This window comes from Archocentrus centrarchus, chromosome 13 (assembly GCF_007364275.1).
Source record: "Archocentrus centrarchus isolate MPI-CPG fArcCen1 chromosome 13, fArcCen1, whole genome shotgun sequence".
NCBI lineage: Eukaryota > Metazoa > Chordata > Actinopteri > Cichliformes > Cichlidae > Archocentrus > Archocentrus centrarchus.
Genome location: NC_044358.1, coordinates 66 through 15341, shown reverse-complemented (window position 1 = coordinate 15341; position 15276 = coordinate 66). Strand labels below are relative to the sequence as shown.

At 38.4% G+C, this 15276-nt stretch overlaps 2 protein-coding genes across 7 annotated transcripts; one reads left to right on the top strand and one right to left on the bottom strand.

Moving 5' to 3' along the window:
• Nucleotides 1–1967: 1967 nt before the first annotated feature.
• ift20 (intraflagellar transport 20 homolog (Chlamydomonas)) lies at nucleotides 1968–12397 on the top strand. Of its 6 annotated transcripts, XM_030745447.1 has the most exons (6): nucleotides 2666–2944; nucleotides 7109–7246; nucleotides 7327–7412; nucleotides 10468–10571; nucleotides 10685–10752; nucleotides 11627–12397. In XM_030745447.1, exons 2-6 carry the CDS (start codon nucleotides 7120–7122, stop codon nucleotides 11635–11637), a joined length of 396 nt encoding a protein of 131 aa, XP_030601307.1. In that variant the 5' UTR covers nucleotides 2666–2944; nucleotides 7109–7119; the 3' UTR covers nucleotides 11638–12397. The 6 variants fall into 6 exon arrangements, with proteins under 6 accessions (XP_030601303.1, XP_030601305.1, XP_030601304.1 ...); XM_030745443.1 differs by lacking the exons at nucleotides 2666–2944; nucleotides 10685–10752 and adding an exon at nucleotides 1968–2030; XM_030745445.1 differs by lacking the exons at nucleotides 2666–2944; nucleotides 10685–10752 and adding an exon at nucleotides 2291–2353.
• Nucleotides 12398–13951: 1554 nt separating this feature from the next.
• On the bottom strand, nucleotides 13952–14992 carry lyrm9 (LYR motif containing 9). The gene is made up of 3 exons (XM_030745284.1): nucleotides 14840–14992; nucleotides 14174–14266; nucleotides 13952–14091 (listed from the first exon to the last, which is right to left on the bottom strand). Exons 1-3 carry the CDS (start codon nucleotides 14963–14965, stop codon nucleotides 14074–14076), a joined length of 237 nt encoding a protein of 78 aa, XP_030601144.1. The 5' UTR covers nucleotides 14966–14992; the 3' UTR covers nucleotides 13952–14073.
• Nucleotides 14993–15276: the final 284 nt, after the last annotated feature.

Genomic DNA, 15276 nt, shown 5'->3' with positions numbered 1-15276 from the left:
ACAAAAAGGACTGGACTGCTGCTGAGTGCTCCAAAGTTATGTTCTCTGATCAAAGTCAGTTTTGCATTTCCTTTGGAAATCAAGGTCCCAGAGTTTAGAGGAAGAGAGGAGAGGCACAGAATACACGTTGCTTGAGGTCCAGTGTAAAGTTTCCACAGTCAGTGATGATTTGGGGTGCCATGTCATCTGCTGGTGTTGGTCCACTGTGTTTTCTGAGGTCCAAGGTCAACGCAGCCGTTCGCCAGGAAGTTTTAGAGCGCTTCATGCTTCCTGCTTTCAACAGGACTTGGCACCTGCACACAGTGCCAAAGCTACCAGTACCTGGTTTAAGGACCATGGTATCCCTGTCCACCCCCTCCCCACCCCACCCCATCCAATAGTGCCGCCCTGTGAAATTTCCCTGGCTAGAAGGCTATCTTCACTCTCATCAAAATACAAGAGAAAGTGATGTATTTCCTTGAAAATCTGATTAAAAAACAAACAACTGGCTGTTGGCTATAAATTGCTAATACTACCCAGTCATATGTAAAGTCCTAATACAAATATGTGACCCACCCGCCACTGGGATACAAACTTCCATACAAGAGCAGTACATAGAATAGAATGCCTTTATTGTCATTATACAGGATGTACATTTAGGATCACAAACTAACCACCTCCTATTGCCAGTTTTAATTCACTTTTTATACAAATAAATACATTTATATAAATATGTATATGAATTTCTATTATTACTGCGGTCCCCATGCAGTACCTTCGCGACCCACAATTTGGGAACCACTGGTTTAGCACATCCCACAGCTGGATTGAGATCTGGGGAATTTGGAGGCCAAGTCAATACCTAAAATTGTTTCTGAACTTTTCTTGCTTTGTGACAGGGTGCATTATTCTGCTGAAAGAGGTCACAGCCATCAGGGAATATTGTACATGTACTGTACATGGCCTGCAGCAATGCTTAGGTAGGGTACGTGTCAAAATAGCATCCACACGGATGGCAGGATCTAAGGTTTCCTTGTAGAACATTGGTCAAAGCGTCACACTGTCTCTACTCTCTTGCCTTCTTCCCTTAGTGCATCTTGGTGCCAGGTGTTCCCCAGGTAAGCGACACACCTGGCCATCCATGTAATGTAAAAGAAAATGTGATTCATTAGATCAGGCCACCTTCTTCCATTGCTCCGTGGTCCAGTTCTGATGCTCATATGCTCATTGTTGGCACCCTTACTGGTCTACGGCTATGCAGCCCCATACGCATGCACTGTATATTCTGACACCTTTCAATCAGAACCAGGATGAACGTCTTTAGCAATTAAAGCTACAGTAGCTAGTTCATTGGATTGATAGATATTGACCACTGCAGACTGGGAACACCTCACACGAGCTGCAGTTTATGAGATGATCTGACCCAGTCATCTAACCATCATAATTTGGCCCTTGTCAAACTCGGTCAAATCCTCACACTTGCCCATTTTTCCTACTTCTAACCAGAGGTGGCAAAAGTACAGACATTCTGTTCTTAAGTACAGATACTTGTGTTAAAAACTGTGCATAGATAAACTTGTTGCTCTAATGTATAAATTACTAATATAATCTTCGATGGCTTAAATACTAGAATTGAATCAGTTTATGCAATAATCATAAAGTGACACATTACGGTAAATAATCTAACTTCCGTTTCACTTTCAAAATAAAATTAGGTCTCTACCACAGACTGTGATCTCTGTAAAGTCAGAAAGCTTACTGTAACGGAGATAAGAATGCACCATATTATTTAATTTCTTCTCTAATGCTGTATTTTATATATATATATATATATATATATATATATATATATATATATATATATATATATATATATATATATATATATATATATATATATATATATATATGTGTGTGTGTGTGTGTGTGTGAGTGTGTGTGTGAATTTTATCGATGTTGTATTTTATTTTGGAAAACCGGAAGTGCGCTACGCTCCCGAACGTTGGGTCGCTTCACTTTCTCCCCTCACAACACTGTGGTGACTGGTGAGGGTAAGTTTTGTTGCGGCTCTTTCATATGTTTTGTTTACTTTTTCAACATAATAGCTTCATCCTCACACTGATTGATGTTGTTAAGAAAAGTTTTAAGATGTATTTGTATTGTTTTGATTACTTTGGTGTGTCGATGTGAGTTTTAAGGATGTTTTTATCTAGCTTTTATTTCAGTTAACTAACGGCTGCAACTGGAAGAGCATCGGTAACGCGATACTCCTAATAGAGCAGCCAATTTATAGTGCCATTTATTTTTATAGGGAGCCAATGCCCGGTGTGCTTGTGAAGACACTAAAGTGGTGTTTTCCTTGTGTCTATCACAGGTATATTTATCCTATTTATTTGTATAAAATAATTCATTTGTGCATTATACTCCATGTTAAAACACCTATCTTTGCAAGTTTAATACACTGTTCATTGATAATTTCAGTTATTCATGATTTGCTTACATATAACAAGAGTTAACATGATTTTGTATTCTGTGTAAGGATGTATAACACATTGCAGGCAATATATATAGTGTATATGCATTTGATTGTGACTGTACTCTTTAAACTTTCTCCCTCACAACACTGTGGTGACTGGTGAGGGGAGCCAATGCCCGGTGTGCTTGTGAAGACACTAAAGTGGTGTTTTCTTTGTGTCTATCACAGTAAAGGTGGTCAACTCTATATTCCTGTATTGTCGTTTGTACACGGGTGGATGAAGTGTACACACCTGTTACATTACGATGGGCAACTTCGTAGCATAACACACGATAGCCCACCTAATTCAAGCCAAGACTTCCACTTCTGTAAAGCCGAACATCTACGAAAGCGTTCGGTTTACTCGATAGCGGGAGGAGGAGGAGCTCTGGGTGATTATTGCTCTGCCACATACTCAAACACAGCCGTCTGTGACAGCGGTTAGAACAGGTAAAGTCTGCACTTCCAAGCGTTTTTAAACATGTTAGGGGTTAATGAAGCTGCGTTATCAAAGGAAGTCCATTAGCTTTAATGGGGCTGATGCATCCAGATAGCGTTTGTGAGTAGGTTAGCGAAATATTGCTAACTAGCTATGTCAATTCAACTAGCTAACTAAAATTAGCATGAAAGCTAACAATAACTGTTAGCTTGGGTCATAAGCAGCAACTTCGACTGGCAAGAAATCGTCAGGAATACTGTACCGGTTTTCTTTGATACTGTGTGCACTGTTTGAGACTATTCATGACGTTTTTATGAATTTTAAGAAGTTAAGGTTGAACTGAGTCCTTAGTTACTATTGTAAAGTGATCCTTAAGTTATACGTACACGTACGACTGTAAATAGTGAATACAGTTGCCTGTAAAATATTTAGTTAGTACCTGTCATTGATTCGACGAATTTTTCATTTTACATTAACAGACCATATGTTTCCATTAGTGGCTAAACTTAGCTGGACGCCCAAGACTTTGTCAGAAAATAGGATAATGGCCCGGCTTTACTTAAGTGTAGGGATGGGACGCTCGATACTGACATTTCGACGCTGTGTCGGAGGGCAGATATTTCATACTGTCCCCCAAAGTGTGGTTCGAAACACCCACGTCACGTGACCCAATGGAGGCTTCACCCCAGTTTCAAACAGCTGGTTAGAGCTGCTCTATTATGGAAAAAATCTTAATCACGATTATTTTGGTCAATATTGAAATCACGGTTATTTAACACGATTACTCGCTGGCTCTGTAAACACTACATTTAATTGCACTTACAGAACAATACTTTAAAATCTAGTGCATTTCTACAATCTCTTGAAAATAAATACTAATTTTAAAATAACATACAGAAATATAATAATAAAAATATAAATATAAATAAAATATAAATAAATTGCAATATGAATAAATACATTATAGAATAGAATAAAATGCCTTCATTGTCATTATACAGGATGTAAAATGAGATTAAACACATAAAATTAAGCACAAAAAATAAAGAAATAAATAGAAAGGTAATGCCAGATATTATGATTAATAATTCTAGGATGAAATTGGATCAAGTTATTTAGACCAAATAAATTTGCTCACATTTTAGTGCCAAAACATACTGGCAGATCCTGCACATGTAATCGGGGTCCAGTGCGATGCTAATTAGTGGTGTGCGATACTGTAAGATTTGGTATCGATCTGATAACAAGTAAATACAGCGCCAGTATCACCGATACTGATACAGCTACTGATACATTTTAATAATTATGAAGAATTTTCATGAAGTTTAAGTGTTTTGAGATTTTTTTTCCTTTGGATCATTAATTAGTTAAAACCCAGGATAGAATTGAGCAGAGTTTATAGGTAAATAGAAAATACTTTATCAAAATAATAGTTTTTGTTCTGAAATAATAGAACAGTAACAAAACAATTTTCCGCATACCTTGTGATGTCTGTATTTTTTTTTTTTCTTAAATAAGTACAGGGCAGCACGGTGGTGCCGTGGTTAGCACTGCTGCCTCACAGTTAGAATACCATCTGGAAGGCCTGGGTTTGATTCCCCCTTGACCCAGGCTCCTCCCTCTCTCCCTGTGTCTGCTTGGGTTTTCTCTGGGTACTCCGGTTTCCTCCCACAGTCCCACAGAGGTTAATTGGAAACTCTAAATTGCCCATAGGTGTGAATGCGAGTGTGGATGTTATCTGTCTGTCTGTGACAGGCTGGTGACCTGTACAGGGTGTACCCTGCCTCTCACCTCATGTCAGCTAGGCTCCCTCCGTGACCCTGAACAGGATGAGCGGAAGTGAATGGATGGGTGGATGGATGGATGGGTAAATCAGTACAAATGTACAAAATGATCACTCAAGAACAAATAACAAAAAATTCAGGTAGTGTTCAGAAAGTGTAATACAAAAGTGTATAAAAAAATACCCTTTCATTCACTAATTTTCTGGATTTTTTTCTTAAATAAACGAGCTGTACAAATTTATTCCTCCACAAGCAAATTACTTTTTTTTTCCCCAAGTAAAATATGTTACGTGTCACATGACGGTATAACGTCAAAACACTGTGGGGAGGGGAGGAGCAAAAAGGTGCCTGCTCTATGCTGTAACAGGAGCGGCACTTAGACAGTCAGCTCGCATCTTTGATGAAACCGCAGCACTATATACAGGATAGAAACTGAAGCTTAAGTATTGATATCATTACACTGATATTGATCAATATCAATACCAACGTTGGTATTGATATTATCGATATTTTGGCTCGAGCCACCCACCACTAATGCTAATTACACCCACAGAGTCAATATTGGTAGGGACATCTCCCTGCTGTCCCTTGTTACTTATGCCCTGTGATTGGTAGAGACATAACGGACGTTATTTGATATTTTTCTGAAGGTGCAGGTTAGGTTACACCATAGATTTCCTGCTCGATAATTAACGGTAATTAACACATAATGCACCTGCACAAGTGTAAGCGTATTTTGTACCAAAATGTGATTTAGTTGTATTTAAATTGCTGTAGATTATTTTTTGGCCTAAAATCTGTGAACCATGTATCAAACATATCTCTCATGAATGATATCAAGTCATTTTGAGCGAGAAACAACACTCCTGTCATGAGGTAGAAGCTGCAATCACTTCCTGGCAAAGGGACTTTCATATGTTCTTTATCAGGGTTCTAGACAGAAAAAAATTTTGTTGGGGCTAATTAGCATTAGCTTGCTAAATGCTGTTCCAGCTTGCTAATTCAGTGACCGTGTACAGTTGGATAATATTATGCATGTCATATTCTGTGATAATGGTTGGTCCTAAAGGCTTATGAATCTGATTGGACCATGGATAGGGACTGTGGATCCCTCTAGTCTGTGTTACGAGGCTCTGAAAATAAGATGCACGTTACCTGCAACTATTTTTACTAAACATTCCTTAAACAACATGTCACACGTTTTTACTGTGTGAATCTATGTCGAAATCTTTTTATCATAGTCTGATATTTGCGACTTTGGCCTTCATTCACACTGGGCAGAGGACGGACTGAAGATTTTGCTGGTTTTGCCTCAAAACAAAATATTTATTAAAAAAAACATTATTTATTAAAAAGTAGGTAAATTACTATATAACATTTTTGAAAAAAAGGCACCTCACCATTGCCCGTGAAATGAAATTACTAAAATTTACCATAGGATCCAGATAAAATAAAAAAAAAAAACAACAAAACAAAAAATAAGCTAATTTAAAAGAAAAGTGTCTAGGCAGATTTAGAAGGTTTTGCATCTGAACTCTTCATATGTTAATTAAAAAAATCAACAACAAAACCGCCTTATGAAGTAGATTGTGCTTAGATGAATTTGTTGCTCTCATGTAACATTTTATTGCTGTGTCTCCATAACAGCTGTCAACATAACGGAGAAGAACATGTAAGTGCAAGACTTGCACATCATATCATTAAAAATAGTATAAATTTGAAAGAAAATTGATATTTTAAATGATAATATATTACTTAGGATACAACATTAATTTTATTTTACAGTGTGAGGGCATCTGGCCCTCACACTGTATGCCGAGAAAAATTCCAGCCCTTGGACAAATGTAGTTGATGACCCCTGACCTACGTGGTTATCACAACAAACACAGCAGCCTTTTTTCCAATATATTTTATAAACTGGTTTGCTGTGCATTACACTGAATCAGTGAGCAACTGAAACAGCGTCAAGTAGCCACAACGGAGGGAAAATAGTAAGTCCTGAAACACATTGTTCATTACAGCCACAGCTTGCTTGTTGAATGGTAATTCCTTCAAAACATGTGTTCATAATTATTGACAGTCTAGTATAATATGTTGCTTTATTTAGAATTGTGCAATGCTGGTCTTGTGTTGCTGTTTCACATAATAGCATTATTGAGTAATGATAGCGAAAGTGGCTAGTAGTTGTCACTGTGGAGTACACAGTGTTAATAAATGAGGGCCTGTGTGATGAAGTCATCTGTTAGCATAAGAAATCTTATCAAGCTGGAAAACCTTCCAACTGCAGTATTAGTTAAAGGACATGACATGGTCAAAGCTCTGTATTTTAGCGTGTTTAATCTTTCTCATTCTGGTCTTCATCCTTTACTCTTTCTGTCTCCTTTGTGACAGGCCCCGTGGTCATGGCTACAGACCCATTAGATGAGGCAGGCTTTTATTTTGATGAACTCAACAAGCTGCGGGTATTGGAGCCTGATGTCAGACAGAAGACTTCAGAGCTCAAAGAAGAGTGCAAAGAATTTGTGGACAGTAAGCACAGATCATATTTAGTTATATCTGCCCTTGTAACATGAGCAGAATAACATGTACAGACGTGTTATTCTTCACAGAAATCGGGCAGTTTCAGAAGATAGTGGGTGGTCTGATTGAGCTGGTGGATCAACTGGCAAAAGAAGCAGAGACAGAAAAGATGAAGGTAAGCTTGACATTTGAAGCAATTGTTGGATTGTTGCTATTGCAAAAGAAGTTGTAGGCCTCATATGCTAAAACTTTATAAAATCTGAGTGTGTCTGAACTGGTGCTTTGTCCCAGGCAAAGTGTATAGCAGGCATCCCCAAATGGCGGACCTTGGTCCGAATCCGGACCGAGTGATGGTTCTGTCCGGACCCATGCCCAATATGATGAATTCACAAAATTAGATCATTTTCATGGAGCATTTTTTCCGGCGAAACATAGGCGCAGAGTCAAGCAGAAATGTGGGCAAGAGGTTACCTCTTCTACAGTTATTACGGTAATAGTGTCACTCAGTTGAGCCAATCAAATCTTTTGTTTGCCCTGTGCAGCCAGTGCCGCGAGCTCACCCGGGCAGAGCCGAGCAGAGTGGAGGAGGTTATGGCTTGTTCCAAAATAAGAAAAGTTGATGCTGAAAACCGCTGTTTTAAAGATGAGTGGACAGATATGTTTATGTTCATTCTTCCTGCAGGCAGGTCAAAACCTGTTTGTCTTATATGCTCAGAAACGGTTGCTTTAATTAAAAGTGGCAACGTGAAACGCCACTACGAAATGAAGCACAGCTCTTTTGAGCAAAGTTATCCACTGAAGTCCGAGCAGAGAGCACGCAAATTAACTGAACTGCAAGCCCAGTATGACAGATCTACCCGACTCATCACAAATACTTTTACAGCCCAGCAACGTGCAAACGAATGTTCACTCAAGGTATCGTGGATTTTGGGGCAACATAAAAAAACATTTAATAACGGGACAGTGGTGAAGGAGTGCTTAAATGCTGTTGCTGGGACATTATTCGATGGAAAACAAAAAGACAATATATGTGAAAAAATCAAACAAATCCCTATATCAGCTTCAACAGCAACCAGAAAATCAGAAATATTAGCAGGTGGTGTACTGGCACAGCTTGATGCAGCTATTCAGAGTGCACAATGCATATCTCTGGCCATTGATGAGTCTACAGATGTTACTGATAATGCCCAGCTTTTAGTGTATGTGAGATTTTATCACAAAGATAGGAAGGAGCTCTGTGAGGATCTGCTGGGTGTAACACCACTGGAAACGCATACAAGAGGAGAGGACAATATGCAGCAGAAGCAGAAGCAGGTTGTCTCTGTTACCACAGATGGTGCCCCTGCCATGGTGGGAAAAGAGCAAGGGGCTGTGACACGGATGAAAGAGAACAACCCAGATCTTATTGCTTACCACTGTCTCATCCATCAGACTGTTCTGTGTGCCACTCTATCAGAACATTTTGCTGAAGTAATGAACACAGTGATCAAGCTCATCAACTTCCTTTGGGCATCCTCATCTCTTCAGCATCTCCTCCTGAGAGAATTTCTGGAAGATGTTGAGGCAAACGCTGATGATCTGCTATTGCACAACAATGTGAGGTGGCTTAGTAAAGGCAATGCACTGGGACGCTTCTGGTCTATCCGAAAAGAAATTGCTGCATTCTTAAAGCAGTTAAAGAGTCAGAGAGCAACGCAGTTTTCACTTTTTCTGCAAGAAGAGCACAAGATGGATATTGTTGCTTTTTTAGTTAACATTACATCACATCTTAATGAGCTTAATTTAAAGCTGCAGGGCAAGAACAATTCAGTTGCTGATTTGATGACAGCTGTTCGATCCTTCCAGAGGAAGCTGGACATTTTCAAAGAAGATCTTGAAGGAGAGTGTCAACACTTCCCAAAACTGCAGGAACAGATTCGGGGTGAGAGAGATGTTTCTCCCTATGTTGACTTCATAAACAAACTGATCGGAAACTTCAGTCAAAGGTTTGACAGCTTCTGCCTTGGGCAGCAGCTCCTCCTGCTGATCCAGAATCCTTTTCTCATTGGAGAAATCAAAGGCTTTTCAAAGGAGGCAACAGACATATAAGTGGGCACATGCAGGATCTCTACAGCTTGAGCTCATTGATCTGCAAGCAAATGCAGAATTAAGAGAGCATTTTGAGGCAACTGACCCTGCTACCTTCTGGCTACAGCTTGTGTCTGAGAGTGTGTTCCCTGGTCTAACCAAAGTAGCACTGCGCAAACTGACTATGTTTGGATCAACTTACAGCTGTGAGTCAGCTTTTTCCACTATGAACTTGATAAAAAACAAGCACCGTTCTAGACTCACAAATGAACACCTACATGTCTGCATGAGAGCGGCACTGACTCCATTCCAACCAAGATTTAAATTACTGGCAGGGCAATGCCATGCCCATTTCTCTCATTAAGAAAAGTAAAGAATATTGATAGAGAAAAGGTGGTGTTAAAAGCTCTGTTTTTTTCCTAAAAGAGTCATTTTTATTTATTTTTTGAATATGCTGACCTGTTTTACTTGAAAACTTGATTTTTTTTTAAAGGTTGGTACTGCTTTAATGTAAGTAAAAAAAGAGGAAAAACGTTGCTTGTTCTGTTTGCACTTGTTTTTTTCCCTAAAAAGAGCCACTTTTTATTTGTTTTCTGAATATGCTGACCTGTTTTACTTGAAAACTTGATTTTTTTAATAGGTTGTACTGCTTTAATGTAAGTAAAAAAAAAAGAGGAAAAAGGTTGCTTGCTCTGTTTGTACTTTTTTTTTTTCTGTAACAAGAGCCACGTTTTAATTATTGTTTTCTGTTTTCTAAAGTTAACTTTTTTGTTAACTTTTTACTTGAACTGTAAGCCTTCAATTCTCTAGGCTTGGACTTATTCATTTTAAGAGAAAAAATGTTATTAGGCTCTGTTTGCACTTTTCATTTTGAGGTTTCTGTTTTCTGAAATAAAGGTTTTAAAATTATTTGCCTGGGACTATTTTTAAATATTGTAAAATAGCCAGTTGTATACCGAGGTGCCATTTCTTAACAGTAAAAATGTAAACATACAGGTGAACAAGACCATAAGGCAAAAGTTGGACTTTTGTTCAGACCTTTTACTAGGAGGAAATTTTAGCTCTGGACCTCAGTGAGTTTTAATTGAATACCCCTGGTTTATAGTATATGATCATGAGAAAAAGACCTTTATTAGGTGTCCTCCTGTGTTGTTCCCTTTCAGGCTATTGGAGCCAGAAACCTGCTGAAGTCTGTAGCAAAGCAGAGAGAGGCCCAGCAGCAGCAGCTTCAGGCTCTCATAGCAGAGAAGATGATGCAACTTGAGAGGTATGAAAGAAAGAGTGGGTGAAGTGGCATAGCACTCATCTGTTCAAAATATTAGATTATAGTTTCCCCCATATAATTAAGGATGTGAAAACTTTTTTTTTTTTTTTTTACAGGGGATGTAACAAAAGCAGAAAACAAACAAAACAAAAATTCACCACAGGCCTGATCCAGCTTTCATCAGGCTAGCAAGCTCCATGTCATTATCACTGTATGGAACAGTTACAGTTCAGGGTCCTAGCCAGCGGTTGATCACGTGGCACTGTGCTGCAATTTAACCAGTTCACTATTAGAACTGATTGCTATCACCACAATTAGCAAGTAGTTGTCCGATTTTCCGTTACCGCTGGGCTGTAAATTTTTTTTTGACTAGAACCCTTTATGCAATATTGTGGAGTATTGTACTCAGTTTGGCTTCTTTGTTTCAAAACTGTTACACTTCTTAAAAATAATACATTATACTCATGCCTGCCTAAATTAATGCCACCATTAGCAGATTTTCTAATAACCAGTAAGCTTCTATTGAAGCTTGCTCTTGTAGTCCTTTCAGTCTATATTTTCTCTCTGTGTTGCTTCACTGTGTGGCCTATGTCTATAGCAGCTTGTGGGGAGTTGTAATTTTGTGTGTACACATTTTTTATGGATAGGATAATTTCTACACATTAGTGAAAGAGGCCCAATGTTGTCTTAGGTAAAGGATGCCCGTGTATAAGTAAAGGATACACAGTCTCTGGAGCTTGAAAAAGGCGACTGGACCTCTTTTTGTTTCTTGAAGACCTCATAACCACCTCCAGGGGACTACGCCCACAGGGGTTTAAATACCTGGGTCTCTCCACCATTTGGTTGAGAACTGAAGAAGCCTTTCGGATGAGAGGTGAAACGTCTTCAAGAAACAAAAAGAAGTCCAGTCGCCTTTTTCAAGCTCCAGAGACTACTATGACCTGGATGACTGAGAATCTACACAGACATAAAGGATACACAGGCATCCTTTGCTTATACCCATTTGCTCTTTTGCATTAGCTGGCTTACTGTTTTTTTGTTGTGTGTCCTTGCTGCAGATATCGTATAGAATACGAAGCTTTGTCTAAAGTGGAGTCGGAGCAGAATGAGTTCATCGACCAGTTTATTCTACAGAAATAAGAATGGATGGGACCAAACAAGAAATCTGTGACTTTTCCTCAGTGCCTATCCCAGTTTCAAAGAACCACTCTGCTGCAGCTCCTTCTCTGAAGTAGTCCTAAAGCTCCAACTTCATGGACACCTCTGTACACCCTCTTTCTCTAATGTGTTGTGTGTGAACTGACAGCCTGTTGTTCCCACTCTGGTTAGCAGGTGTGTGGATTTACATTGCAGGGAGCTTGAAATGTTCATTTCTGTTGGCAACAAATATCTCAACATGCCACACCAACATTAAATGATAGAGCTTTATACAAAGAAAAACTATTTATACTATTTATACTTAAGAACTAGGTGGGGTCAAACACATAACATGTTATTATTACTTTTTTGTATCAATCAGAATTAATACTGCACGAGCATGTATCTGTAAATAACTTTCATTTCAAGAAAAAGGAGTAGATGGGGATATTTTGTTTTGTTTTTTTCCATTTTTCTGGTACAATCAATACAAAACATTCTCTTCTTTGTCTTCTCTTATGTATATCCTTGTTATCCAGGAGTAATTTGAGAAAAATGGTTATACTTGAATAGTGTATATTGCACAAAAGTATCATCTTTGCCTCCAAGCTACACAAGAGGTTTGTGAGCCAAGTTTAACAATGAGTGATTAAGCATTGTCTTAATAAAGACTACTTGATATGCATGTTTTCTATTCTGCCAACTAGTGACTTGACATTGACCTATAAATTTGCTGAAATAGCCCTTTAGTATTTATGCAGTAGACGTAAAGAACAAGATGATGTCTCTTTCCAAACCCTGCTAGTTAAAGTGCTATCTATAACATGTTAAAATGATATTCCAATTTCTTTCAAGAGGGGTTGTATGAACTCTGTTAATCATAGTCTGTTATCCAAATTATTTTAAAGGATTACTACTGATCCAAAGTCAGAAGTTATTACATCAAATTCACACAAAAAAACAATACATACTAATTGATCGAGGAAGCTTGAACTGAGTAGTTTCTGTGCTCTGCAAGGTGTTTCTGTAAATGCAATCTATAGCTCCAAGTTTGAAAGGGCAGTCTGGCACCTAGCTAAAATGGTGAAAATACCTCAAACACAAATGATTTTCTTTTAGGTGACTAAAATTGATGTAATATACTGACCATGGCTCGGACTGTATATAAAAGAAGACTGCAGCCACAGTGAGACCACTCATTGGATTGTGACAATTGCACTTTGAAGCCTCAATGTTATCGTTTTAGTGACTGCCAGAAGTGACTATTTGAGGGTGGTGTGCTGATTTATCAGCAAATGCCAACAAGCTACATTCATAAGTTGCACAAGCATATTTACATCTGCTAATTAGTAGTAATTAACAGGCTAAGCTGTGCTACAAAAATGTACTCCAACACTGATGCACAAACTTCTGGGACACTCATTGGCTACAACTGTCTGTGCCAGTGGAAGGGATATCACAATATTAGAAATGTATTAGTTGGTACTAATACCAGTAGAATTCACATTTCTCAAAACAGAGTTGCCAATAACCAGAGTTTATTCTGGGGGGAAATTATTCAAGATGTGAATGGGTTGGTGATGTACTGGGGCTTCTGTTTAGAGTTACGCTTCCTCCTCACCGTCATCCAGCTGGCCCGATTTCTTCGCTGCTTGGGACAAGCTGCATCAACTACAGAGGCCCAGCTAGCTTTAGGGCTTTCAAGATTGTGGAGCCACATCTCCAAAGCTAAAAACATTTATTTAAAGTATTTTTACTAAAGAAGGCCCAGGAGTAACTAAACATTTGACACATTGAGCAGGGGACAGATGAAGAAGCCATGCTGTTAGCTAAGCTAGCGAATTCCTAAAGGCACAATGAGCAAATACTATGAATATAATTTGCAGGAGGTTCAGCAGAGAGTGTGCTTTGCATAAAGCACATGAAGATTACACTATGAAATAAGTTATCTATATATTTATAATGAATCAAGCTACACAAAACACTACTATGCACTTTAACAGGAACAGGAAGTAATACAATACGGCAGTGAGAGCCACCAGATTACGAGAGCTAAATGAAGAGTAACTCATAAACCACCATTCAAAGGAACTGAATGGTTCTTCTAAGATAAAGTCATAACCCTTTGTAGGAGGCTGAAGCTTAACACTTAATTCAAAGCATTTAAGTTCACATCAACTGTGTAACTGCTTCAAGTAATCAAGTAATAAGACAACTAAGTCACTGATTGCAAATTTATTGGCAAAGTCTGAGAACAGTATTTACAGCAAGAGTCATCACCCCCCCAAAAAACAGCATATTTACCAGTGTTACTTAAAGTACAACCCTGCAAAATGTACCACCTGTGGACACCCTCATCTTATGCTGCTCATTTCTTCTTGGTATACTGTGAATCACAAAAGAAATTAAAATGATACGTTTTTTATACACATATATGAAACCTAAGATATTATTTCTTTTCTCCTTACTTTATTAAGAATCCAGTCAGCATCTGCAATGGCCCTTTGGATGATCATTTGTATCCTCTCTGGGTCATCTTCATCTGAGTGGCTGTTGTAACCCTGGAAACAAAAGGCAAACAATCAGGATAATAAATAATTAATTATTTTAATGATCTTGGCAGAAACCACTTTTCACAGCTCTGATGATAAATTAATGGTGTATGATTCATAGTTACTGGTTATGTTGATCATAAATATGTCAGCACTATCTAAAAAAAAAAAAAACCTAATAGACTATGGCACAGAAGTCAAAGGTCACCAGTATGCCTTCAGAGGAAGCTTCCAAGGAAATAGCTTATTAGCAATTCAACTGTTACACAAAGGTATCAAAAATACTGCTGCAAGCCAACCAGATCACTTATTAAGTATGACAATATAAAAGGAAAATAAGGTTAGAGAAGGACACAGCTCTCACAGTGAGATCACCCTCTAATAGCACTGCAATGAATACTCAGTAGTCAGAATTTTGTGTAGAGCTGTGATGCTACTGTTCATTATTTTAAAGAAGCTTTGTTGCTTTTCTCTCTTTTAATAATTTTCTAATTTTTTAAACGTTCATAGTCAGTATGGGCTCTATGACAGGCACTGACAGGCACTGGCACTGAGACAACTCAGTGGATAAGATGACCTCACCTGTCTTATGGCATGTTGATAGTGTTGCTGCATTGCTGTGGACGGTAACTGCCTGCAGCATCTAAGCAGGTATCGATAGAGTTGCAATGGAGTGTGGACCAACTCAGCCCCAACTAAAGGTGGCATCCCTTCCTGTTTTGGTTAAACAGCTGTTGGGAAAAATAAAAATGGACTGTGAGTGTAGACTACAGATAAGAACTTGTAATAATGTATCAGGGGTGAGTGTGTGTCAGCAGGGGAACAAGTTACAGTCACATACAATATAATGTTGTGAAGCCATTATGTGGCAGGTGCTTTGTATCCCCATTTTAAAAACAGAAGTTAATGCTTAAAAGCATTAACTTCTTTAAAAAGATCTTAAACAAATTAAGACTGAAAGCTCTAGTTAGTAAACAAAACTAAGGCCGAGAATGCTTAGTTTTTACATGTTCTCAGTG